Genomic DNA, 26207 nt, shown 5'->3' with positions numbered 1-26207 from the left:
GCAGTGGCTCAGCGGCCATGCACGCTTCCAACTCAGCCGAGCACGAGCGCACATATGATGCTAACAGCGCAGCAACACAGTCCCCTGGTATTACAGACGAGCTCTTCCGTCGCTTCATGAACTATGAGCGGGCAAAGCTCTCCAAAGGATCGTCGCCCACAACCACCTTTGCCGACCTTGACATCCCGGCTACCATGATGAACTCCCGCAGCTCATACTCTTCAAGCCGAGGCGATGAGCCCAACCATGTACAGTTCTCGATTCGGCGCCCGATCCGAGGCATGCCAAGGAGGTCTTTTCATGCGTCCTTACCAGCTGCTGTAGTGGAGGCTGCACCACCCGCATTGACACAATCGACTGTGAACCATGAAGCCGCCTCCCCCGATCCCGCAGGTCAGTTCGGACCATCTGCCTCGAACATAGCTGCGAGCGGAGGTGCCGACACTATTCCGCAGAATCTCTCGCAAGACTTCCAGCGACTCTCGGTGTCTCCGCAACGGGTCCCACCATCCACACAAGAGTCTGTGGCAGCTGCACAAAACACTGTTGACAGCAGCAGTCATCCTAACTCCGATGCGCACTTTCAATTCCCCACACTACCGCCCAAATTGACCGACGATGGCTTCCACTACCGCCAACGTGCAGCCCAGTTCATCCTCTTGTGCAGTCGAGAAGCGACTCCGGATCGTTTGACCAAGCTGAATCGTCTTTCATTGCCTTTGGTGCCGCGTTCGAGCAACGCCAGTCAGGGCAGACGAGGCGCTGGTGCTCGCAAGTTGGACGACATTGATCGCTCCACCATGCATGACGACGACGAAAGCATCCACTCCCATCACGACCCTCACAATGCTTCCGACGACGACAGCGAGCATCTCGACTTCGACGCCTGTCGCACCGCCCATCTCGGCAACAAGAAGAAGCGCAAGAGCAGTCGCTTCAGCGGTCAAGGTCTCACCACAACCATCGTCGACAGGAGCTTGCCGGAAGATGGTGATACATCCCATGGAAACAAGATTGTGGATCGTGCGCTTGTCGACAGGACCAATACTGCATCGCAATCCACAGTCGATCGGGAGGATCAGCGCAATGGCGACCTTCTTGCATATGCAAAGCTAGAGCTGGCGACGTTCAGGTATCCCGAGTCTGCACGCTTGCCACCACGGCAAAGTCGAGGCGAGTATCAGATGCAACGTCTTCGGCAGCGGGTCCGTACTCGAGTGGCGTCGGTCCTGCTTCAGAGAAGGTATGCGCAGATGGAAGCTGAGAGAAAGGCAAGACAGGAGGAAGAGGCGAGAAGAGAGGCGCAGCTGGCACAGAGTAAGGTGGAGGCAGATTCTCAGCAAGCAGCATCGCCAGAGAAAAAGCCACCGCCGAAACGAGCGATGAAGGCAGGGAAGAGAGCACAGGCGATTCGCGGTGGGAACTCGGCGTCGAAGCCCCTGACCATTGCTGAAATTCGTGCGAGGGCTACTGCTGCGGCTGGTGGTGGTGCTCAGAACGGCTCACGAGAATCAAAGACGAAGGGATCGCCTTCACCGCCTCGAAGAGGATCGGACACTGCGGATGTAGTAAAGCAGGAGACGCGTAACGATGCGCCAGAACCTGAGCAGACCACGACGAGACGCGATTCAACGCCTAGATCAACAGTATCTCCTGTTCCTGGCACCATTTCTCGACAGCAGGGCCCACAGCCGAACGGCCACGCAATACAGCCATCGCAATCACAACAGGATGCCACACCAACCACGACAGAACCCAAAGTGACTCTACCAACGTCCACGTTCGACTTTCGAATGTCATCCGCCGTCACCCTACGCCTGCGTGAGTTGCGGTCGCAGCTCGATGCAGCCACTCGAAACCTCTCAGACACTGCCAAAGCAGGCGACACACATGCTGTCGCTCAAGCTCTTAGTGAGACTGTTGCAGCACCACCTGCTGCTCCTGTTCGACCGTTTGACCCTAATTTACCCTGGGGTCCGGACAACATCCCTCCGACTCCATCGAGAGGTCCCAGTTGGGATCTTCCAGACAACGCGCCTCCGTGGGTACGTCCTTTGCTGAATTATCAGTATCACTTGGAGCAGCAGGAAAAGCAGGCAGCAGGTGGCTCTCGGCCCTCGGGCAAGACCGCTGGGCAGCTTCCGCTTCCTCCACCTCCAGTAGTGAGCCACGCGCGGAGTGGAAGTTCGACCCCTGGACGAGCTCTGCATACCGCTTCGCCTGTTCCTCCACCTTCCAATACGAAAGTTCCACCTGCGACCCGTACAAAGGCGAAAACCAGTAATGGACGTCGTCCAGCCACACGCAAATCCACCCCTCACACCGACTCGACCCACAAAAACGGCTCGGGATGCAAGCATGGTCATCCACACACCCATTCCTCTGGTCTGGGATCAGCGCTGTTCACTCCGGACGACTGGATCTGTCTCTTTTGCGAATACGAGTTGTACTATGGAGAGCCGCCTTTGATGTTTCGTGCTTGTAGAAATCGGAAGAAGCTGGTAGAGAAAAAGTCCAAGGCAAAAAGTAAGGCTCAGGCTGCCCTCTCTAAGAAGGGTTCGACTAAGGTCAATGGTGCGAATGGTAGTGGAGGTGTTGGCGAGGGTGGGTGCGGGCATCATCACCATCACAACGACCATGATCATCATCATCATGAGGATGAAAGTTGTTGTCATGATCATGGAAGTGTTACTTCTGACGACCGCCACCATCATCATCATGCGCACCATCATGGAGGGAATGGGGAAGGGGGAGAGAGGGAAAGATGTGATTGCGGAAACTCGATCCATTCATCTGATTTTGATGATCATTAGCCTCCCAACCCTCAGTTACCGGACATTTTTGTTTTTGCATTCCACACTCATATCGCAGCATACATACATCATCGTTCTCCAAGCAATACATTCAGCATTTGCATCCACACAATGACCTCGGCTCGATACTGAGGTGAGAAGCAGAAGGATTGATTACAACGGACAAAAAAGTGGGGATACAAAAAACAAATGTCTCCCCAGGAGACAGAACGAAAGCACAGCGCATCAAATCTAGCTTGAAATAATCCCCTCTTAGAAGGGAGGACTCGGCGTGCGCGCGATATAAGACAAGAAGACTAAGGAAGGTGTAGTGATGAAACGAAATGCGAAAAGGAAGTAAAGTAATGGTGGAGAAAGAAAAAGGGACGAGTAGATCGGTGACTAGGCGGAGGGTTCCGTTACTGAAGACCTGAAATTCAAGCGATTGGAGATGCCTGGCGAAGCTATGAAAGAGAGGTACCAAGAGCAGGAAGATGAGAGCTGGCAAGAGTGACTCTGGTGCCTAAAAAGCATCTTAAGTGAGATCGAAGTTGTCTTCAATACAGGCTTGCCCATAAGATGCTTCCTTTTTCGCTCCTAACTTAGTCCTTGGTGAAGAGCTTGAAGTGCAAGCCTTCGATAACGCCTTGATCGATCGCTGCAAGCTTCTTGAAAGCACCTCGAGATAAATCGAAATGGCCCCAACCACAGCCTAGCGTTCGAAGAACACGAAGGCGACAACGACGAAGTCGGAGGAAGGGAGAGAAGAAGGAAGAAACGAAAATGATAGTGTAGAAGGAAAAGATGATGTTAGTGGCAATGCGGTGCAGGGTGTGGGACGAAACAATGAGGGGTGAGTGCGGATGTGCGGGTGAAAAGCTATGAATTGAGAAGGATGCCGTGGATACGAAATGAAACTTACTGGAACAGTAGTCGACAATCTTAACAGAAACCATCTTGCCCTGGTAATGAAGGTGAACGGTTTCACCGCACTTGCCGTAGCCACCGTTTTTCTTCACGGCAGCGATCATCGAGTTGTCGTTGGGGGTGGGACCGCCGCAAGCGGGGTCATTAAGCTGGTTGCCACCGTACCAGGTGGCTTTACCCCACTTGGAAACCCAGTCACGCTTCTCGACATCATGAGTGTCGCGAGCTGCGCTCTCGACATGACGAGCCTTGAGCTCGAAGCTGCGCTCTCCGAGCGCAGAGAGGCCGGATTCGTTGGTGTCAATGGCAGCTGCCGAGACGGCAGCTGCAGCTGAGATGAGGGTGAAGATGGCGGTGGTGAACTTCATCTTGATTAGACGGTCTGGTGGAGTGACGGTGAAGATATTGTGGTGGTGATGGTCGGGGAGATAGTCAAGGATCTAATGGACCGGTTGTAAAGAGGGGATGCAAAGAGTGTAAAGAGGTGGTGGAAACAAACGTCAGAGAGTGCCGGACTTCTGGGTTCGCTTGTGGCAAAGTACAGAGATGGACAGGGAGAGAGACAGTCGCTGAACTGAGGACGATCCGTGGACGGTGTGATGCAGAAAAGGAGGGTGTTGATGATACGGAGAGAGAAAAACGAGGGTGTAGAGGAAGCGGAGGAACCGATAGGTGGACGAGAGGAAAGCAAACCGCGGCGAAAACAAAGTGTCTCACACATCAAGGAGAGACTTCGAATTTACTTCAGCAGACGGCGGGCAGGAGGCACTTCATAACGGCGAAAAGTGTGGTACTTTGTGCCTTGCTCCCACATTTAGTGTCGCCTTCCCTTTCTCTTGCCTTAGGGCCCCTTGTTTTCACACATCGCAAGGCCTTGTTGCTGCTTAGAATGACTTCCATGGGAGCTGAGTCTCTACGCCCACATAGAAGCTAAGTTTTGTTGTGTCGTGCTCTTGGCCACAACGTGCAGGGAATTAGACGAGCGACCAAGAGCCGGCGGTGCAGGGGCTTGCGAGGGAGTTGGTGCACAAAAAACGCCGCTCGAGGAGGAAGACAGGAAGTCGAAGGCAGAACGTTCTGTAGCGTTTCCAACGGCCGCATGTTGTTATGCGGCAGATTTTTGTGACTTACCACCTCCGCTCATGCATAGATCGACGACACAGCAGACAGTACGGAGTTGCAAGTATCTCACTCCGCACTACACCATCTACAAGCAATGGTATTGTGAGTCTCAGTGTGCTGATGAAACTATAGCATGCGCTGATTTGGAAAAGCATCGCAGTGTGCCTCGATTGAGAAGGCAAGGATCGATTGGAAGAGAGTCCTTTTTGTGATCAGCAAAGCCGCAGATGCCGAAGGGGCCTTGTGCTTTAAGCGAGCTTTAGAGAGGTGACAGTAGAAAGGCGTGTGATCTACAAAAGTCAGCAGCTGTCTGTTTTCACAAAACCCTAGAGAATTCCCACTGTCAAAATACGGCCGGCACAGCTTCAGAACGGCGGGCGTGAGCGCAGCGGCTCAACACCTCACTTGCATTTCGCTTCGCAAGCAAAATACAACTTCGCCATTTCAGTTGGGTAGCACTTTGTATTCGAGCAACAACATCTGCTAGCTGCACCCGAAGCCTTCTTTTTTTCCTTTCGGGCAGCAACGACTTCCACAGATGCCCTAGTCTTCTGTCGCTGCTCCTATGTGACTGAAGCGAGGAACTGTGAGCCCTTCCATTTTTGGTCGCTGTTTGCACACTCTCTCACGCCTCACTTGGGATAAGGGTGCGTCGATCCTCAAGTCACCGACGTTCCTGTCATTGTTTCGGCTGACTTCAACATCTCCCCGTGTGCCCAAAGAGATTTCCGGCCGAGTTCCATAGAAGCACTCTGCCGTCGGAAACCTTCAGCCTGAGATTGGCTGCTTCCAACCAGCGTTACCTGTCTTTTGAGAAGAGCCGACGACTTAAAGTTCTTTTTCTATCTAGAAAAATGATGGAACAGTGTATCGGTCGGTGTCCGATGAGCATGTTGTCGTCCCGTCTGGTGATAGCCGGATGCAACGGGGCAAACCTGTCCCAAAGTGTTTCTCACTTCCAGACCCGATCTGAGACAGTCCCCTCGATTTCTTCTAGAGACCCAAACAAGCCACCCTTCCGGCGAATGCAAGCTAGCGGCTCCAGCCCTTTTGCTTTCTCATGACCATGTCAGAATCTACATTGTATCCCATCAGACCCAATAGACTCGCCTCTCCGATGAGCGAGCCCGTCAGCCGATTTATCTTCATCTATTCTCTGTAGTCGGGCTTCAAACTGCTTCGATGTCGATCCGCAATCTGTGCAACAGGTGCAGATCAAGGTATGTGCTTATGCGACGTAGAAAGCAAATTTACGGATAGCCGACTGCTGAGTTGTCGTGATTACGTGGTCATTACGGTGCACTGTCTGAAAGAGCACGTTTGCAAGAAGAAGAGGAAGAAGGATCAAGTGTTTCGTTTAGCCAAAAAAAAAAAAAAAAAAAAAAAAAAAAAAAAAAAGAAAAAAAAGGTCATTTAGGGGGTATCAATTTTCGAGTGTTTTTAGAAACATGTGTTTCTCGATTTTGACGACTTTTTCCCGTTTTTGAACACCCCTTTTAGGAGCATCCAAAAAACACGTGTTTCCAAAAACACATTTGCAGCAAAGGTGGCAATTAATTCGATTTAACACGTCTGTTATCAAATTCATTGCCGGTAATGAAGGAGGGAAGCAAGCGGTTGCACATCCGCGCATCCGCACTTCATTTGACACACAGTAATGAAGGACATGACACACCAGTGTGATGAAGTGAAGCAAGTGGATGCGCATCCATGCATCCGCACTTCATTTTGGAGAGTGACAAAAAAAGTGAGTCCATTTTACCGGGTCCGGAGGCGTGTTTTCAGAAACGCGTGTTTTTTCAACTTTGGGTGAGCTTACGTAAGGTTTTTGTGCGAAATAAAAACTCGTCAAAATCGAGAAACACGTGTTTCTAAAAACACTCGAAAATTGATACCCCCTTTTGGTGGAAATGAGGGCTAAATCGAGGCACAAAAAAGGCCCGATCTCGCTGCAGTCCTGCAAGTTGACCGTCGGCATAGGCATCTATTGCAAAGAAACACAGCACGAACAACGAACGAGGAGTGACTGGTCAAGATAAGGACTGAATTTGGCGACTGCCCGATTGGACGAAGTTGTCCTCTGTTACCACAAAACTTTTGACACTGAAGAGCACGACGCGGGGGGGAAGAAGCAACAGCATTCACGTCCAAATCTGCTGCGATTGATTGGCCATCTCCATCAATTTTTTCGTTCAACTGCCGAGTCAGGTCAAGAAGAACCCTAGCGCGAAGAAAGTGCAAAAAAAAAGGGTTGTCGCCGCCGCACAGACAAAATCAAATTTCTAATTCGAGGCCATCTCCCATCTTCCTAGCTGCAGCAGCAGAGCAGTCAGCAACTCCTCCACAGCCTAGTGTCTCCCCCGCCTTGACTCTTCTTCGGAAGGTAACCGCCCCAGAAGCTTTCCTTCCCACGCCATTCTTTTCACCATCACCACCCTCAACCTTATACCCTTAGCCGATCACCATGTCTGCTTCTCAACCCATCGCCATTCTGTCGGTCTACGACAAGACCGGTCTCCTCGACCTTGCCAAGGGTCTTCACGCTCTCGATGTTCGTCTTCTTGGTTCTGGAGGTACCGCCAAGCTCGTCCGTGAGGCTGGTCTCCCCATCGGAGATGTCTCCGACATTACAAAGGCTCCCGAGATGCTTGGTGGTCGTGTCAAGACCCTTCACCCTGCTGTTCACGGTGGTATCCTTGCTCAGACCAGCAAGGCTTCCGATGTTGAGGATCTGAAGGCGCAGAGCATCGAGCCCATCGATGTAGTTGTCTGCAACCTGTACCCATTCGAGGAGACCATCGCTAAGGAGCCCAAGCCTACCATCGCTCAGGCTACTGAAGAGGTCGACATCGGTGGTGTCACACTTCTCCGTGCTGCTGCCAAAAACCACGAGCGTGTCTGGGTCCTCTCTGACCCTAAGGATTACTCCAAGTTCCTCGACAACTACGCAAGCAAGGATGCCGAGGCTGCCAAGGCCAACCGCAACCTGCTTGCCGTCAAGGCTTTCTCTCAGACTGCTCACTACGACGATGCTATTAGCAACTACTACCGTCAGCAGTACGCCAGCTTGGCTTCCAAGTCGACCGATGTCGTCCAGCAGCTTCCTCTCCGATACGGTGCCAACCCTCACCAGAAGCCCGCTCAGGCTTTCGTCACATCCGGCGACATGCCTGTCAAGGCTCTCTGCGGCTCGCCTGGTTACATCAACTTCCTCGACTCGCTCAACGCCTGGGCTCTTGTGCGTGAGCTCGCCGAGGCTACCGGTCTTCCCGCTGCCGCCAGTTTCAAGCACGTCTCCCCCGCTGGTGCTGCCGTCGGTGTTCCCCTCACCGACCTCGAAGCCAAGGCGTTCTTCGTCGACGACCTCGGGCAGCTCTCCGGTCTCGCCACTGCCTACGCTCGTGCTCGTGGTGCCGACCGCATGTCCTCCTTTGGTGACTTTATCGGTCTCTCCCACCCTGTCGATGTTCAGACTGCCAAGATCATCTCTCGTGAGGTGAGCGACGGTGTCATTGCCCCCTCCTACGAGCCTGAAGCCCTCGAAATTCTCTCCAAAAAGAAGGGCGGCAAATACTGCGTTCTCCAGATCGACCCTCAGTTCGAGCCATCCGAAATCGAGACTCGTACCGTCTACGGTGTTCAGCTCCAACAGCGTCGCAACGACCTCAAGATCACCAAGGATCTCTTCACCAACATCGTCTCTGAGAACAAGGAGGTTCCTGAAAGCTCGCAGCTCGACTTGATCGTTGCCACCCTCGCGCTCAAGTACACTCAGAGTAACTCGGTCTGCTACGCAAAGAACGGTCAGGTCATCGGTCTCGGTGCTGGTCAACAGTCGCGTATCCACTGCACTAGGTTGGCTGGTAGCAAGACTGACAACTTCTGGTTGCGTCAACACCCTCGTGTTCTTAGCTTGCCGTTTAAGAAGGGGACTAAGCGACCTGAAAAGTCGAACGCTATCGATCTCTTCGTTGAGGGTACAGAGAACCTTTCAGCAGAAGAGAAGGCCGAGTGGGAGGCAGTGTTCGAGCAGGTCCCCGCTCCTTTGAGCGCAGAAGAGCGTAAGGAGCATGCTGACAAGCTCTCTGGTGTTGTTTGCGCAAGTGATGCGTTCTTCCCCTTCCCCGACAATGTTCACAGGGCAAAGAGGAGCGGTACCAGCTTCATTGTTGCTCCTGGTGGATCGGTTATGGATGATGCCTGTGTGGCAACTGCTAACAAGTACAACATTGTCGTTGTCAGGACCAAACTTCGTCTCTTCCACCACTAATTTCTTGTCCCGGTCTTGTCCCACAGCTCAACGCTTTGCTCTCTTCAGTCCCACTTGTAGTCTCGTTCAACATGCAGTAAAGTCCCGTTCTTTCTCTCCTGTGTTGGCGGTGTGTTGGGTTGCCTTCTGTGTGTGTAGCAGTAGTTTCGCGAGCGGACCAGTGTCGTGATAGAGCCAGAAGAGTGATAGAAAAATCTTTTTGAAGCGTCAAGGTATCGGCCTTCAGAACGGGAAAATAGCCGACGTCGAAGCGTGGGGGATTGTGGAGGAATCCTTCGCTTCTTGGCCGAGCGCGCCACAACCCGTCAATCCCTGTCCCGGCCATGCCTGTTCCTGGAATCTGGCAAAGAACCCGATGAAGACTTTCGAGGTGGCCTGGTGTTCAATCCATGTATTAGCCGGCCTCCTATGTGATTACTTCACCTAAACGCCTCCATCCTCTGTGTATCTGTTCAACCAACCATTGTCATCGCGACAACACGAACATGTTCACTTTCAACATGTCGTCGACAAGTCGGTTTTCATTGCGAGCCTTGCAGGCGATCCGCACTCCGTCTACTCAACGACTCATCACGACCTCCGCTGTTAGACGGAACACTTCGACACGGAGTGACTCGACGACCCACTCGTCTGCCAACTCTTCCTCCTCACGAAACCTCACTCTCGGACTCCTTGCCATGGGTCTCGGAGCCAGCGCCTACTACCTTTCCCAACAAGACTCGAACACGAAGGACAGCAGCAAGATCAACCTGGACGGACCAGCAGCAACCATCAAAAACGGCAACTGCATCTACAGCGACCCTCAACTCCCCTTCTCCTACGGCAGCAAGCAAGATTTTGAAGCAGCCATCGAAGAGCTCAAAGCCTATTTCACCTCCCAAGGCGAAGCATGGGACGACTTTGTCACTACCGACCAAGACGAGCTCGAACGACGTGGTCTCGACGAAAATGGACATCGAACTTCCTCTGAAGGTACCAAGCCTTCCGTTGCTGTCTACGTCCGAGACACGCCGGATGTTCAAGCTGTGATCAGGATTGCAAATAAGTTCCGCATGCCCATCGTACCTTTCTCCGGCGGAACGAGCTTGGAGGGTCACTACATAGCACCGTTCGCTGGTATCTCGATTGACATGTCAAGAATGGACAACATCTTAGCGTTCCACCCGGAAGACGGCGATATTGTCGTTCAAGCAGGTACAGGGTGGGAAGCAGTGAATGCGTATTGTGTAAAGAATGGAGATCAGCTTTTCTTCCCATTGGATCCTGGACCAGGTGCTACGATCGGTGGTATGATCGGCACAGGTTGTTCTGGAACAAATGCTGTTCGATACGGTACTGCTCGCGGGGAGCATTTCCTTGATATGAAGGTTGTTCTTGCCAATGGTGAGGTCATTTCGACTCGTGGTGGTGGTCGTGCACGAAAGTCCTCTGCCGGGTTCGATATCGGGAAGATCATAGTCGGAGCTGAAGGAACACTCGGTATTGTCACTGAAGTAACACTTCGTTTAGCTCCCAAGATGCCTGCCGATGCAGTTGCAGTAGCATCCTTCCCTAACGTCGAAGCAGCGTCTAAGACAGTCAATGAAATTCTCCTCTCCGGTATCCCAGTTCAATGCATCGAACTACTCGACCATCGGATGATCTCCGCCATTAACTCTTCTAACCTCTGCGGCAGGACATACGACGAAAAAGACTCCCTCTTCTTCAAACTCAGTGGTGGCGAAGCAGCAGTAGCAGAAGCGAAAGAAGCCATCACCAAAGCAAGCGTCAAATTTGGTGCTAAGAAGGAGTCTGTCGAGTTCGAAACGGATAAAGAACGAGCTGCAAAGATTTGGGAAGGTCGTAAAGCAGCTCTCTGGGCCGTGGTTGCTACGAACGAAGCACCAGGGGTTAAGGTTTGGACTACCGATGTTTGTGTTCCGATTTCAGCGTTGCCGAGGTTGGTGAGAGAGTCACAGGAAGATTTCCAGAAGTGCGGATTGACTGGGACTGCCATTGTGGGTCATGCTGGAGATGGAAACTTCCATGCGTTGATTCCGTTCAAGGCGGATGATCCGGAACAGACTAAGATCACAACAGAGGCTGTGGGGAGGTTGTGTGAGAGAGCTCAGAGACTGCAAGGCACGTGTACGGGAGAACATGGCGTGGGGATGGGAAAGATCGAGTATCTTCAAAAGGAGTTGCCTGCGGGAACGGTGAGAGCGATGAAAGCGATCAAACTCACTCTAGACCCTCAGAACCTGTTGAACCCCGGAAAGCTGTATCCTACACCTGAGTTTACGCCTGCTCATTAGACCCTCACGTAGTACTAGACCGGCTTCAATCACACGCAAATGAATGGAATCCATGCTGTGCATTTCGATCTGGGAAACGTCATGCTGAGAGATGATGCAATTGTACGTGAAAAGGTGAGCAGCTTGTATCTCTAATGCTTATGTGTGCTGTGCGTACAGGTCTCAATGTTTCCTGTCGTTCAAGTTGTGCATAGGCAAGCTCGAACCATTCTTGGAACCAGCCAAAGCAGAGCTCCCGTTCGCAGCCGAGTTGCCAGCCAATTTCGCCTGTTCTGCCTGCTTGTTCTTACCGAACGCATACACCAAACCGGCAAAGAAACCAACAGTAATAGCACTGACACTCGAGAACGTGACGGGAGGGTCGTGGAAGAAGACCATTCCACTAAGCGCAACAGGAAGCTTGTTGAGTGCACCAACCATACTGTAAGTGGTACTGGAAGTGGCACGGATACACCAAGCCGTCGTGTAGCTGATCAAGATAGCGCAGGCACCGGAGAAGACGATAGCGGAGACGAGCTTGGCTTGTCTGTCGTCAGGGAAGTTCTTGTGGAGGTTGGCAGAGGACCAGTCTTCGACGAGGAACGACATGATGAGTAGGACAGGGATGCTGAGGAAGTTGTTGTAGAACATAGTGTCCCAGTCTTTGAAGCCGGTGACTTTGATACGCTTGCGCATGAGCAAGACGTAGGTGGCACTGCAGATACAGTTGAGTGCCATCCAGAGGTAGCCGCTGGAGAGGAGACCGTAGCCTTGGAAGCCCTCGAGGACGTCGTTGGCAGAAGCGCCTTGGATTTGAGCGGCGATGGCTTCCTTTTCGGCCTTGAGAGCATCGAAGGCTGGGACCATGTGGCCTGTGCGAGGGTCGGTGGCCATGCCGCCAGCGATCGAGTCAGGTGTGTGAGGCATAGAGAGGTTGCCGATAGCGAAGACGTTGGAAATGTCTGACCAGGCAGCGATCAAGGATGACAAGACCATGAGCAAGAAACTGGAGAGGACGATTCTGGTGACACGGCCGCCGAACCACATGACCTCTCCATATGCAATGAGAATGATGGTCAAGTTCTTGAAAATGGTGTAGACAGAGATGTTGAGGTATTGAAGAGCCTTACTACCGGTCCAGATGACGAAAACGAGCATAGTACTGAGAGGCATCCAGTTCCACACATCGCGAGAGTTGAGGCCACGGAGCTGAATGAGACCGGCACGCTCTGCGATCACGACACAGGTGACACCGACGGTGGACTGGATCAGAAGAACGAGGAGGTTCATGTTGAAGCCAGCACCGGACACTGTGAACTTGTTGACGACAGTCATGGTGATACTGGCTGCACAGTAACTGAGGATGGGAGCCAACGCTGTGATGCCTACCGCGGGCTTCTCGGACTCGTTACGAAAGGCCTTTGCGCCCATGCGAACATCTTCGCGAGAGTCGTTGGTACCGCCATTAAGAAAAGGAGCTCGATCGTTCTCTGATGGACTTGCTGGTCGTGTGATATGGGGTGTCTGCTGGCCAGCACCGTGAGGGAGGTCGACCCGTGTCTCTTGAGGAGCGAAGAAGGACCTGTTGCCTGAAGACATCTTGGTGGAGCGAGTTGAGAGCCTACTAGGTTCTCAGAGGGGAACGGGCGCCTTGCGTGTTGGGATGGTGGTAGTAGAAAGTTGTGATTCTCGAGACCAACACTAAATTTCTTCGCGCGAAGGTCAGCAAGCGTTGACACCGGAGTACGCATGCAGGGAGGATCGGGCCCGAAGTGTTGCTTTGGAGCTTCGGTATGGCTTTCGTCCAAGTGCGGCGATACCAGAGGTCAAAGGCTGTGGCCGGGTCGGAGCTGGAGGATCTGCAGGGAACGGGAAGGTTTGCGGCTGCAAGAGTAGCAGACGCTCTGTGATAGGTATGTTACGCCGTGTGGACAGGACAGCCAGGCCAGAGGCTTTGGCGTCTGTGTGTGTCGCTTCTCAAAATTAAGCACGTCTCGCCGAGCACCGAGCGATACTGTAAATTGGTCTTCTGAATTTCTGTAGGGCAACAAGGAGCTGACAAAGGTATCGATCCAATATGATGATGAAAGGTGACGTAAGCCGATGGTGAAGAGATCGGGATAGGTCAATCTTATCGTAGATTTGGTAGAACCGATCTGACAAGAGATCGGGTGCAACGCAGTCCTGCTCGTTGTCATGGTAGATCATTAAGTAGAAGTACTTCCACTCTTGGCGGCTATCACGCAAATGTATATATATCAAGCCGAGAGCACTAGGCTCTCTCCACGTTCTTTAGTCAATCGAATATATATGTTTCTGCCCTAAAACAGTAGTGACATCGTACTCAGACTCTACCCGATCGCCAGTTATCGGGACCAAAACTTCTTCACACTGTATGAGGAGCACGTGCCGCGTTGCTCGCCGAGGCGGGCAATTCAATTTGCTGCACGAAAGCAGTCGAATCGCTTGGCCCCTTTCAAAATGGCGGAATATTTCACACGCTGTTGTTACACCGACTACAAGAAACAAATCTTGACTCCGCTTGAGAAAGGCCTAACAAAGCCAGTCCAACAATTCAGGCCTTGCAAGTCGCAGTTGTTAAAGGACGTATGAGGCAATGCTGCAGCTATCAAGGCTGCAAGCAGCACCGTTGTGAATGACGACTCGCGACAAACAGCTGACAACTCCGTATTGACGCCTCTTTACAATCAAACGAAGCGAAGAAAAAAAGAAAAAAGACAACAATAGAGGTGATGACTGCGATGTGCTTTCTTGTTGCAACGAGACGAACCGTGCGATGGTATGCTGAAAAGATTGTGATGATTTACTTGGACGATTCGGAAGCCTTCTTGGCCTTCTCCTTAGCGGCCTCCTTCTGAGCCTTCTCGTAGACCCAATCGTTGAGGCCCCGACGGCAGCGAGCGATTTCGTAGACGTAGAATTGAAGACGTGTGACTGTTACACAGCGACAGAGCGATATAAGCCAAGGACGATGTCAGAGAAGACTGCACTGCAAGATAGAGCTCTGTTGGAAGGCATACATACCAAAAGTGGTGTTGAACTGGGTGTACTCGTCCGAAGCGTCAGTGCGGATCAAGGTGCCGAAGTTGTAGTCGGCGACTTAGGGAAGAGTCAAAGAAAGCGAGTGTAAGCGAGAAGGTAAAGTCAGCGACGGTTTTCCGGACAGTTCATAAGTGGCCTTAGCTGCTAAAAGTGAATGCTCAAAAACTTACCCTTGTTCTCGTACTTGTTGATGAAAAGCCTCCACTTCTCCTTACCTGCTGGGCTCTTCATCGCTTCCTCGTCAATCTTGGCTACCGATTGAGGACCTGCCGACTCGGAGAACTCTGGGAAGGTGGCTTGGAAGTCCTCGTACATCTCATCGTCCAGCCTGCGGAGTGTCGAGGAGGTAGCCGGGAGGCAATAGAGCGAGGAGCAGAGATGGCCAGCAAGTGTTCTCATCAGTTTGTCAATAGGAGTACGGAGCTGCAGCAAGCTATATGCATCTACTTGCCGGTATACTTACTTTGTCAATCGAAGGGTCGAAGGCTTGATCTTCTCCAACAAGTTCCAGTAGGTCTGAGCGTGCTCGACACATCGAACAGCCATCTGCTTCTCGATCTCTGGCAAGTTCTGCGTCTGGTTGGCGTCGAAGGTTCCGGTCGACATGATGCTGTGTGTTCGTTTATGGGTGCTGAGTTGATAGTGGTGGTGGGAGAGACCGTTGTTGATAGAAGGCTGGTCAGGTGTGTGAATTAGAGCTCTTGACAAGGCATGTGCGCTGCCGCTCCGTGGCGGAGCGGAATTTGGAGCACACGCCTGTCCCGACGATCCCTATGCAGCGCCACGTCAAGACCTTTTGACTTGGCTATTTGAGTGTCGAGCTGTCACTTTGGAAGCTTCGGCTGAGACGCGTGCCTGGAAAACTGGTTCTGTTAGGCCATCCTGGCTCACAAGCTAATTCCAATGCCTCCACATCTGCTAGGGAAAGACACGCATACAAGCAGCTCAGGCCACGGCTGAGCTGGAGAAGCTTCCAAGTGATCGATCTGCCGCGCAACTGCCCGAGATGCGGAATTTAGACCCTCGCTGCGCAGGTCAGGTAATATGGCGCAGCAGCGCATCACAAAGCTGCTGAGCAGCACTTGACAGTGTCGCACACTCCACTCTCGAAACAGCTCTGTCATCTTGACACAAATCCTTTTCGTTACCATCGTTCCCTCTTCCATCATTTCCTCTTCCATCACTATCCTCAAGGTCTTCTCCTCAACTTCGTATCTTCCGACGCATCCAATAGGTGTACGAGAAATCTACGCACGCAGACCGAGCCAAGTTCATTTAACCCCATCGTTTTGAACGATGTCCGACCCAGCTCCTTCCAACCCCGCCCCTCCTAAGCCGGCCCCGGCTGACGACAAGGATGAGGTTGCCACCGCCATCCTTCGAACCAAGAAAGCTCCCAATCGACTGTTTATCGAGGAGTCGACAACTGATGATAACAGCGTAATTTGCATGTCGCCCGCCAAGATGGAAGAACTTGGGCTCTTCCGCGGTGACACCGTCCTCGTCAGGGGCAAGAAGCGCAGGGACACCGTGCTCATCTGTCTCTCTGACGAAAACACCGAAGACTCCAAGATTCGCATCAACAAGGTCGCTCGAAACAACCTCCGAGTCAAGCTCGGCGACCTGGTCTCTGTCCATGCCTGCCACGACATCAAGTACGGCAAGCGCATCCACGTCCTCCCCTTCGACGACAGTGTCGAGGGCCTTACCGGCAACATCTTCGACGTCTACCTCAAGCCGTACTTCCTTGAGGCCTATCGCCCTGTCCGCAAGGGTGACACCTTCACCGTTCGCGGCGGTATGCGTGCCGTCGAGTTCAAGGTGATCGAGACCGACCCTGCCGAGTTCTGCATTGTTGCACAAGACACTGTTATCCACACTGAGGGTGAGCCCGTCAAGCGCGAGGACGAGGAGGCCAACCTTGCAGATGTCGGCTACGACGATATCGGTGGTTGCCGAAAGCAGATGGCTCAGATTCGTGAGATGGTCGAGCTCCCTCTCCGTCACCCACAACTCTTCAAGTCCATCGGTATCAAGCCCCCTCGTGGTGTGCTCATGTATGGTCCTCCTGGTACTGGTAAGACCTTGATGGCTCGTGCTGTCGCCAACGAGACCGGTGCCTTTTTCTTCCTCATCAACGGTCCCGAGATCATGTCCAAGATGGCCGGTGAGTCCGAGTCCAACCTCCGCAAGGCCTTCGAGGAGGCCGAGAAGAACAGCCCTGCCATCATCTTCATTGACGAGATCGACAGTATCGCTCCCAAGCGTGAAAAGACCAACGGCGAGGTCGAGCGACGTGTCGTCTCGCAGCTGCTCACTCTCATGGATGGTCTCAAGGCTCGCTCCAACATCGTCGTCATGGCTGCCACGAACCGACCCAACTCGATCGACCCTGCTCTCCGTCGATTCGGTCGTTTCGACCGTGAAGTCGACATCGGCATCCCCGACCCTACTGGCCGTCTCGAGATTCTCCGCATCCACACCAAGAACATGAAGCTGGCCGACGACGTCGACCTCGAGCAGATCGCTGCCGAGACCCACGGTTACGTCGGTTCTGATGTGGCTGCTCTTTGCTCTGAAGCTGCCATGCAGCAGATCCGCGAAAAGATGGACCTCATTGATCTTGACGAGGACACCATTGACGCCGAGGTGCTCGACTCCTTGGGTGTCACTATGGAGAACTTCCGATTCGCCCTCGGTGTCTCCAACCCCTCGGCCCTTCGCGAGACTGTCGTCGAGGTGCCCACCACCACCTGGAAGGACATTGGTGGTCTCGACAAGGTCAAGCAGGAGCTCCAGGAGACTGTCTCGTATCCTGTCGAGCACCCCGAGAAGTTCCTCAAGTACGGTATGGCTCCTTCCAAGGGTGTTCTCTTTTACGGTCCTCCTGGTACAGGTAAGACCTTGCTTGCCAAGGCCATCGCCAACGAGTGCCAGGCCAACTTCATCTCGATCAAGGGTCCCGAGCTCCTCACCATGTGGTTCGGTGAGTCGGAAGCCAATGTGCGAGATGTTTTCGACAAGGCGCGTGCTGCTGCGCCATGCGTCATGTTCTTCGACGAGTTGGACGCCATTGCCAAGTCTCGAGGTTCTTCGGCTGGCGACGGTGGAGGAGCTGGTGACCGTGTGATCAATCAGATTCTTACCGAGATGGACGGTGTTAGCTCGCGTAAGAACGTCTTCATCATCGGTGCTACCAACCGACCTGATCAGATCGACCCTGCTATTCTCCGTCCAGGTCGTCTTGACCAGCTTATCTACATCCCTCTCCCCGACGAGCCTTCTCGTCTTTCCATTCTCAAGGCGACGCTCAAGAAGTCGCCCATCGCCGAGGATGTCGACCTTTCCTTCCTTGCCAAGCACACACACGGCTTCTCTGGTGCCGATCTTGCCGAGATCTGCCAGCGTGCTGCTAAGCTCGCCATTCGCGAGTCGATCGAGGCCGATATCAAGCGCGAGCGTGAACGTCAAGCCAATAAGGAGGCCAACGCCGAGGGCGAGGTCAAGATGGAGGAGGACGCTGCTGCCGGTGCTGCCGCCGAAGTGGAGGAGGATGACCCGGTTCCCGAGATCACTCGAGCACACTTCGAGGAGGCAATGCGCTTCGCACGTAGGTCCGTTTCTGATGGTGACATTCGCCGATACGAGCTTTTCGCACAGAACTTGCAGTCAGCTCGTTCGTTCGGCACCTCGTTCCGCTTCCCTGAAGGTCAGAACCCAGGGCAGATCGGCGGAGCTGGTGGTGCTGGCGGAAGCGGGGGCGGCGGTGCTGCCTTTGGCAACGACGATGCCGGTGATGACGACTTGTACGCCTAATTCAATTCCTAGATCCTATCGTTGTTCGTTAGTTGTTAGTGTCCCTCAGCAGGACCATGTTTGTACAAAGATGATCCAAAAGCAAGATGAAGTTCCCGTACGCCATTGTCATTGTGCGCATGCTTTCGGAGATGAGACTCACGTGTCAACATGACTCGCAAATTGAGAGTCATGTGCCAAGGGAAGTCTTCATTAAGAATACTCAGAATCGGTGGGCCTGTAAGGAATACATACGATCGCCTCTTGACACAGAGCTTGGATTGTACAATTGAGCACGTCGTCGTGCGGTATCTACAGATGAAGAGGTAAGTCCGAGACCGAGAGGGGAAGGGCGGAGGAAAGAACCAAGGTCCGTCCGGGGAGGTATGAGTAGCCCGTTTCATTCCAAGTCTCCTCTACTCCTTTCCTCGAAGCATACTCTTGAGACTACTTGAGCCACTGGGTAAGTCTGCGCTGCTTCGGATCCAACGCTTTCTTTTTCTCAGTCGGTTTCTGTTCGAGAACCGATATATTGCGGGCACCTGTTTCGTCTAGGCGAGCTGAAAGGGGAGTCCAGTCCCTCGTCTTTGAAGGTCGCTTCTCTCACTTGTCCTTTTTAGCCTCAGCAAGTTCCTTAGCCTGCTTCCTCCTCCTCTTCTCGGCCTCAATTGCGTCCTGTCTAGACAAATACCATTCGCTGACCTGCAGGACAAGCACACCCAGCAATAAAACAGCGCAGATAGTGTTGCTAGCGCTGATGATCCTAATGGCGGCGACCTTCTCGTCTTGAGTCATGGGTCCATCCGTGGGCTTGAAGTCCGACTCTCCTTTCTCGAAAGCTTCCAATTGCGACTGACGCTGAGTCTGAATGGCTGAAGAGAGCAAAAGCTTAACGTTGGTAGGATCAGAAATGAGACGGAGGTTGGGGACCGAGACACCAAGGTACATGCAAACAGCACCCATGAAGAGAACGAGGGATCCACCGTCAAAGTACTTGGCGAGTTCGTTCCATCGGTGAAGTTTAGCGACAAGACCGATGATGCCAAGTCCCATCATACCGTGCATGAGGGCAGAGACGGCAAGAGGGGCGTTGAAGAGGGAGAGGTAGAAACGTTCAGCAGCATCGACGGCAGTGTCCGTGAGCTCGGAGAAGTAGAGGAGGGGGAAGTCGTAGATTGAGGCGACGAAGATCACGCCTTTAATATCGGGAGAAGATGACAGTAGCGGGGAGCATGTGCGGGTAGGTTGATGAAATAGAGGTTAGTATCATACACTCGTACGATGACGACGAGATCCAGTGTGACAACTTACCGAACAGGAACGATGTGCTCGAGATTACAAAGCCGCTACGAAACCCCATGATGATGTCCGCACGTCGAATATCGAAGGATGAAGTCCGAAAAAGAGAGTATATAAAATATGTAAGATGGTTGAGGGGGAGGAATGGAAGGAAGAAGAGGTGGGTCGAGATTGCGGAGATACAGACGCAAGCGGGTCCAATGAAATATGAGAAGAAATTGGATGCGTGAGGGCCTAGAGCTTGGCGAACAGGGCAGCTTCCTTGAGTCTCCGGGAATCGGAGCTTGTGAGCTCCACTTCAACTTCAGGGTCATCAAGAGTTGTTCCCTGCTCTGACTCAATCGCCGCATCTGAACGGAGACAAGCTCAACGGTCACTCCCTATACGGCCATCCTCCAATATTGCACCCCGAAGACCTTCATCTGCTGATCGCCGGACGTATTTATCACGCCGTCGGTCTGAGAGGAACGACCTTTCACGAACTTGAACGACCCTCCGACCTTATTTTCCTAGAGGAAAACTCGCTCGTCATAATCGAGCTTCATAACAATTCCTGTCCAAGGACACATTCTGCTCATCGGAGACAGGACCACCTGTTCTGCCCGCTTTCGGAAACCTACAAGCCATTGACTTCGCTAAGCGTCAAATTTGTCGTTCTGGACCTCCTGAAGGACACCACATTGGCTTGTTGTTTGCTTGCTGCATCAAGCAGTCCCTATAGGCAACTCCCACACTCGACGTCATCATGACAATACGAGCAGCACTCATCGTCAACAACCACGGTAAGCCACGCTTGACCAAGTTCTATACCCAGCTCCCGGCTTCTCGCCAGCAAGCTCTCATCAAGGAGATCTTTCGCCTCGTCTCAAAACGACCCGATGGGGTATGCAATTTTCTTGATGCAACCGAGCTCACCGCTCTCCTACCACCGCCTGCCGACGCAGTTCGTTTCTCCTCATCCCTAAGCAAAGGCAAGCACGTCGAAAAGGACAGCAGCGAAGCCAAGCCAACAACAGCTCGCAAAAATGAAGATCAACTGCGAGTCATCTACCGACACTACGCTACGCTTTACTTTGTCTTTGTTGTCGATCAGAGCGAGAGCGAGCTAGGCATCTTGGACTTGATTCAGGTGTTTGTGGAGAGCTTGGACAGGTGCTTTGAGAACGTGTGCGAGTTGGATCTTATCTTTCACTTTGACGAGGTGCATGCGATTCTCAACGAGGTGATTCAGGGAGGGTTGGTCGTGGAGACGAATATTAACGAGATCGTTGCAGCAGCACAAGCAACGTCGAGAGCGAGGAAAGCGTCTGCTGCAGCTGCTGGAGGAGGAGGGGCTGGTGCGGTAGGAGCAAGTTTAGGAAGTCTCAACCCAGGAGCGCTGCACTTGTCAATACCGGGTACAGGCGGCGGCTCCATTCCATGGCCAAAGGGGACATTCATGGTTGACGCTATCTCCAATCTTGGCAATCAGTACCTTGGTCGTTCTAGCGGTCGTCGCTGAACCCCCCTTTGTTTTTTTAATTCGATTGCCTCTCTGCACACATGCACTTTTTCTCATATGTCACCGCATGATCTAGCATCTGCTACGCCGCATCACAGGTCTAGGTCTGACAGGAAGCGTTGTTTAACAATGACTGAGAAAAGCTTACATTTTGCTGATGGAAAACAGACATACAAATGGATGCGGGAGGTATTAGCATGAGGATGGATAGGAGATCAAAGAAAGACACACAGCACTCCTTCCTGTTTGGTTTCGCTTTTTCGTCTCGAGCCTGCCAACGAGGCTCCGAGCTACTATGCATCTATGATTTTGGGGGGTACCCATGGCTGCAAACTTAGACGGAAGCCTTGCTCTGCTCGTTGAGGAAGAATCGGAAACCTTCGTACGACAACCAGCAGAGAGCGTTGGAAGGCATGAATGTAAGCACGCGCGGTGAGAGACCACGTGCGAAACCTTTGAGTCCTTCGCGAGCGTTGATGATCTTGAATGCCTCAAGCATGCCGGATGCGTTGCGAATCTGTGGATCGGTACTGCTGCCTCGTGTCTGTAGCAATGTCTTTGCTACGTCGAGGGGGTTGGTGACGGCAGCGGCTACGGCACCGGAGAAGGCACCTGCAGAGACGTGGGTCATTGGAGAGTATGTCTCGGATGGGTTGAGAACTTTCTTGGCCCATTCGTACACTGAGAACTGAACGGCGGTGAAGGGGACAGTCATGGTGAGTGTGGTGGGATATGAGACGTAGAATGCCCGTAGACCTTCCTGCTTGTAGACGGTGGAGGCGCATTGCATGACGGTGCGGTGTTGCGAGCCGTGCATCTGCATGCGCTGCTTGATTACATCGAAAGGGTTCATGAAGGCGTCGGCGGCGATGGTAGCTGATGCTCCTGCAAAGGCTGTGCTTGCGAACTGGTGCCCCTCGCGATTCCCGCCCGTTGCCTCCTTGACTGTCTCGTAGGTTCCAAAGTAGACTGCATGCGCAGGACCTGCGCCCATGATAACACTGGCAACACCACGCCAAAGCGTTCGTGCGCCTTCCAAAGTGCTGATTCGGTTGAATGCCTGAACAACACCAGTGTAAGTGGCAGCCGGTGTGGCGGAGAGTACCTGCATTCGGGTACGGATGACATCGACTGGGAACATGACGGCGTGCTCACTGATACCTGCCAACGAGCCCGCAATCATGTTGATATGCAGTGGGACATTGCCTCCGAGACCCTCGTAATCGACCTCCTCCTCTACTGCTGAAACCGCTCGGTCGCTCATGGCTTTATATTGGAAAGCCGCGACAGAGGATGTGTGGTTAGGTGTGAATACTGTTGTGGAGCTACTGTCTAATCTGTCGAGGCTAGCGCTGCTGATATGGTTGTTGTTGTTGCCACCGAGTAATGCTGAGTTGTGGATAAGTTGTGCTTCCTGCGATGCTGCGGATGGGAACCTGCAATTGCTGTGAGGTATCCGCTGCAAGAAAGTTGCTTGACCGGCCTGATTGCGAGAGTGGTTGCTGCTGCTGTGCGATCGCTCTGAACTGCTGGATAGTAGGAACGACGTGGTTGCTAGATTTGCAAACTTCGAGATCCAGAGGATGGAGGCTGCGAGAGCGTTCCGGGAGGGCGATTCGATGAAAAGCTGTCGAGAGGTGTCGAGATAGCGTGGAAGCCACTGATCAGACAAGAAGACCCGATTCGAAAAGAAGAGAGATGGAGGACCTATTCGAGATGACTTGTACCGTCTTGGTCGACCGCTGTGAACGTTGAAGATGCCAAAGCGAGTGGCTGGATGATGTGAGGATGGTGGAGGTGGATATGATTAGCGAGCCGGTGACTGCGGAGGAAGACTGACCGAATCGCAAGAATCAAGGAATGACGATTGTTGTCAGTCTGCTGCCGAAGAAATCCGCAGACAGAGAGAGTCAATCGCCGCCTTGTGCACCAATAAAAATGTGTCAAGGAGGCTCAAGAAGAAAAGAAAAAGAACCCGGCCAAAAAGCGAAGAACAATCGCACGGGCTTTTCTCAGTCTCACTTGCCTGCGCAACCAATCCCATGAAAAGTGAGAAGACAGTTCGGGAAAATTGAGACTTTTATTATTATTATATATCTTTGACTTTTTCCTCTCCTTCTGAAGGAGGCAGGCCCACAGCAAGATGGCAGACAGAAAGGCTTGCGTAATCTGCTGCTTTTCTGTGGATAATCCAGAGCCTCGCATGCTTGACCTTCTGTCCTGCTAGAGCTACTGAGAAGGGTCCAGAGCAAGCAGAGAGCCGCATAGTCGTCCAAATCAGGTCTCATTAGATGGCAGTCTTGATAAGAATGGAATGAATGATGACCGGGGCCAGGCGATGCCGAGATCCACGAGTTACATTACGATCACGATGCGGTACGTCCGGATACGGTTGATTCTCACGCAGCATTGTCACGCACCGAATGCCGGTAGCAGAGGCCGATCCCAGCAACGATTTGAACCAATCAAGCATCTGCTTTGCGACATTCTGCAATTGCTCTACGATGATTCCGAATCCTCGTGCACTCGCTGCTTTTTGGATTTCTAGATCTGTTGCGCGGCAGTAGTCCAACAACCATAACGATTGAGAGTGAAAGCCTAGGATACATGATCATCGCAAACTCGCAGTGAGGTGATCGTCCAGTTCAGGGTCCGAGCTTTTGAATACCTTTTACAGTCAGCCAGGGACGCAGAAGATCTCACCGAGATAGGGTCACACGATCTCGCAGATATCTCACACTCACAACAGGAACCAGCACATACCGGAAAGCACATGGCGAGACTGAGGCGATATCCTGGCACGAGGCCAATCATTTGAATTTTTGGTAGAGGGAATGATGAGCATGGATGCTACGGCAGAACGACTTGTACCGCTCTTCGCGAACAAGGAGCGATCCAAAGATTCTTTTCTGAAGCCGCAAGAAGCTATGTAAATCCCAGCGAGTAGCCCCCCACTACCCGACGGAAGAGATGAAAAGTCTGAAATGTTACAACACCATGATGATGGACGGAACGGATAAAGGCGTGAATGTACTGAAGTATGCTGCGAAGAAACAAGGGAGAGGCAAAGATATCGAAATGAACAGAATGTTGTTGATCGTCGAGACGTTTACTTCTTCTTGTTGGCAACGGTACGGCCACGACGACCGGTGGTCTTGGTGTGCTGACCACGGACACGGAGACCGAGGTAGTGGCGGATACCACGGTGGGCCTTGATCTTCTTCAAGCGCTCAAGGTCATCACGGAGCTTCGAGTCGATGTTGTTGGAAAGGAGCTGGCTGCTCTTGCCGTCAACAATGTCGCGCTGCCTGTTCAAGAACCAGGTGGGGATCTTGAACTCGGCGGGGTTCTGGAGGATGGTGACAATGCGCTCGAGCTCGTCAGAGTTGAGCTCACCAGCACGCTTGCCAAGGTCGATATCGGCCTTCTTGCAGACAATGTTGGCGTATCGACGACCAACACCCTTGATCTGAGTAAGGGCGTACTGGACCTTGATCTTGCCGTCAACGTTGGTGTTGAGCAAACTGTGGCGGGGAAAAGCAATGCAAGAAATATAGTCAGTATGCTGTCCGAAGGCAACCGATTGGTATGGCATGTATGGCAAGAGGATCTGGGAGCTGCTGTGTGATCAGCTTGGATAAAGTGGTGGCACAGTAAGACGACGAGGGGCAGTATTGAGTGAAGATCATAAATGTCGTTGTTGGTTGGAGCGATACACGCTGATCGAACGAGCGATGCGCTGATTGCGGTTGGGATGGTGAGCGGCTTCTATCAAAATAATGCGATTCTGGGTATGATAATGCGTATGATGAGCCTGAGATGCTTGCAACCGTCGTTGAGTGTAGTGCCGTGTCGAAAAAGTCTATGAACAGATTGCGTCGTAGCACTGCCGAGCTGTCAGCAGGTTCGACGACGCTTGTTCATACGACTGCAATATGATGATGAAGTCGTCCAAACCCTTTCCTAACGCCGGATTCCTCGACTCTTAATTTGATGCCATTACGTGCACATCGTCTCTGGTACAGAGCCTAATATATCGACGGCATGCTCAATGCAATCTTTTGAAGCCGCTGATATGTGTCCGATTCTTCTCTGCGTGCTTCCGGCGGACCCGAAGCTTGTCTTTCCGCACCTTCCCTGTCCAAAAGCCAATCCCTTGTCAAGTTTACTACTTCGCTAACCGACTGACCGATATGGATACACTCATGATGTCTAGATCCACGAGTTGCTGTGTGCTGGCTTGCGATGCTGATGCTAGGTCGATGCTGCTGCTGCCGTGTTGTCGTGCCGAGATACTGCATGCTGTGTCCACTTTATCCATGTTTGCTGATCAATTTTAGCTACTCGTGTCCTTTGCTTGTTGGTGGATGCTCACCGCAAGATGAAAGCGAAGTTCTGCGACGGGTCGGGGGGTACGAGAGACATGTTGGGCGATATGTAGTGGAGTCTGATGGTGACGAGATGCGTGAAGGGAAACCGGAAGAAGGCAGCACGCTCTCCAGCCTCCAAGTCGCTCTCGCGCTGCACAGCCTGCCTTGCTGCGATTCACTTCGCTGTCTCCGAGCACTTTCTTTGGTCCCTTCGAGACTGGCTCACCAGCCCTGAACTCACCAATTTTGCACAGAAAAAGCTTCCAGTTAGGTTGGAGCGTGGGAAGTTTTCGGTCTGGCGGGAAAAAAGCGGCTCCGACACAGAAGATTGGGTGGAAACAGAATTCTTTCTAGGTCTAACAGTTTCAATTCTGAAGAAAGGAACTTCCCGATCCTGACCGGCACGGGCCGCCTCACGGGGTGTGTGAGAGTGGAATTGTGGGCTGGCCCGCTGGATGGAGTCGCAATTTGACTAAGACTCGGGCTGAGTCGAGCTTGCAAGACAGGATATAGTGCTGGCGTCCCCGGCCAATCTTTCCACTGTTCCCCATCCATCTTCGTAAGTGCCGCTCTGACCCCTACCCTTTCGCACGTCGCATTCGCCATCATTTGTCATTGGCATATTCTTGCCACTTGGCCAATGCCATTTATGGCCGTGTCGATGATGCCAACGCAGACATTTGCTCACAGTTTACTGACTTTTCCGCGTCTTTGCTTTGCTTCTGTCTTCCGTTTCCCTCGACCCAACGGTATGCTCCTCTCCAATCGTCCCTTCGCATATATTGTTACGCTTCT

General features: G+C 52.5%; 11 protein-coding genes across 11 annotated transcripts; 5 read left to right on the top strand and 6 right to left on the bottom strand.

Annotated features, from left to right (window-relative positions):
• Positions 1–17: 17 nt before the first annotated feature.
• Positions 18–2813, top strand: UHO2_02089 (uncharacterized protein; the record flags this gene model as incomplete). Its single annotated transcript, XM_041559526.1, has 1 exon — positions 18–2813. The coding sequence occupies one exon, from the start codon at positions 18–20 to the stop codon at positions 2811–2813; it is 2796 nt and encodes a 931-aa protein (XP_041415460.1).
• Positions 2814–3394: 581 nt separating this feature from the next.
• UHO2_02088 (uncharacterized protein) lies at positions 3395–4087 on the bottom strand (the record flags this gene model as incomplete). Its single annotated transcript, XM_041559525.1, has 2 exons — positions 3395–3504; positions 3715–4087. 2 exons carry the CDS (start codon positions 4085–4087, stop codon positions 3395–3397), a joined length of 483 nt encoding a protein of 160 aa, XP_041415459.1.
• A 3218-nt stretch (positions 4088–7305) lies between these two features.
• On the top strand, positions 7306–9111 carry UHO2_02087 (putative ADE17 - 5-aminoimidazole-4-carboxamide ribotide transformylase; the record flags this gene model as incomplete). Its single annotated transcript, XM_041559524.1, has 1 exon — positions 7306–9111. One exon carries the CDS (start codon positions 7306–7308, stop codon positions 9109–9111), a length of 1806 nt encoding a protein of 601 aa, XP_041415458.1.
• A 500-nt stretch (positions 9112–9611) lies between these two features.
• UHO2_02086 (uncharacterized protein) lies at positions 9612–11405 on the top strand (the record flags this gene model as incomplete). Its single annotated transcript, XM_041559523.1, has 1 exon — positions 9612–11405. One exon carries the CDS (start codon positions 9612–9614, stop codon positions 11403–11405), a length of 1794 nt encoding a protein of 597 aa, XP_041415457.1.
• Positions 11406–11567: 162 nt separating this feature from the next.
• On the bottom strand, positions 11568–12983 carry UHO2_02085 (putative VRG4 - Golgi GDP-mannose transporter; the record flags this gene model as incomplete). The annotated part of the gene is made up of 1 exon (XM_041559522.1): positions 11568–12983. One exon carries the CDS (start codon positions 12981–12983, stop codon positions 11568–11570), a length of 1416 nt encoding a protein of 471 aa, XP_041415456.1.
• Positions 12984–14208: 1225 nt separating this feature from the next.
• UHO2_02084 (uncharacterized protein) lies at positions 14209–15053 on the bottom strand (the record flags this gene model as incomplete). The annotated part of the gene is made up of 4 exons (XM_041559521.1): positions 14209–14339; positions 14430–14504; positions 14618–14775; positions 14911–15053. The coding sequence occupies 4 exons, from the start codon at positions 15051–15053 to the stop codon at positions 14209–14211; spliced, it is 507 nt and encodes a 168-aa protein (XP_041415455.1).
• Positions 15054–15743: 690 nt separating this feature from the next.
• UHO2_02083 (putative CDC48 - Microsomal protein of CDC48/PAS1/SEC18 family of ATPases) lies at positions 15744–18263 on the top strand (the record flags this gene model as incomplete). Its single annotated transcript, XM_041559520.1, has 1 exon — positions 15744–18263. The coding sequence occupies one exon, from the start codon at positions 15744–15746 to the stop codon at positions 18261–18263; it is 2520 nt and encodes an 839-aa protein (XP_041415454.1).
• A 582-nt stretch (positions 18264–18845) lies between these two features.
• UHO2_02082 (uncharacterized protein) lies at positions 18846–19602 on the bottom strand (the record flags this gene model as incomplete). Its single annotated transcript, XM_041559519.1, has 2 exons — positions 18846–19438; positions 19554–19602. The coding sequence occupies 2 exons, from the start codon at positions 19600–19602 to the stop codon at positions 18846–18848; spliced, it is 642 nt and encodes a 213-aa protein (XP_041415453.1).
• Positions 19603–20286: 684 nt separating this feature from the next.
• Positions 20287–21042, top strand: UHO2_02081 (putative APS3 - AP-3 complex subunit, sigma3 subunit; the record flags this gene model as incomplete). Its single annotated transcript, XM_041559518.1, has 1 exon — positions 20287–21042. The coding sequence occupies one exon, from the start codon at positions 20287–20289 to the stop codon at positions 21040–21042; it is 756 nt and encodes a 251-aa protein (XP_041415452.1).
• A 334-nt stretch (positions 21043–21376) lies between these two features.
• On the bottom strand, positions 21377–22306 carry UHO2_02080 (putative MRS4 - Protein of the mitochondrial carrier family (MCF); the record flags this gene model as incomplete). Its single annotated transcript, XM_041559517.1, has 1 exon — positions 21377–22306. One exon carries the CDS (start codon positions 22304–22306, stop codon positions 21377–21379), a length of 930 nt encoding a protein of 309 aa, XP_041415451.1.
• A 1845-nt stretch (positions 22307–24151) lies between these two features.
• UHO2_02079 (putative RPS18A - ribosomal protein S18.e.c4) lies at positions 24152–25467 on the bottom strand (the record flags this gene model as incomplete). The annotated part of the gene is made up of 2 exons (XM_041559516.1): positions 24152–24566; positions 25418–25467. 2 exons carry the CDS (start codon positions 25465–25467, stop codon positions 24152–24154), a joined length of 465 nt encoding a protein of 154 aa, XP_041415450.1.
• Between the last annotated feature and the right edge of the window lie 740 nt (positions 25468–26207).

The sequence above is a fragment of the Ustilago hordei genome (genome assembly GCF_900519145.1).
Source record: "Ustilago hordei strain Uho2 genome assembly, contig: UHO2_contig_03, whole genome shotgun sequence".
Taxonomy (NCBI): Eukaryota; Fungi; Basidiomycota; class Ustilaginomycetes; order Ustilaginales; family Ustilaginaceae; genus Ustilago; species Ustilago hordei.
This window is presented reverse-complemented; position numbering and strand designations above follow the sequence as displayed.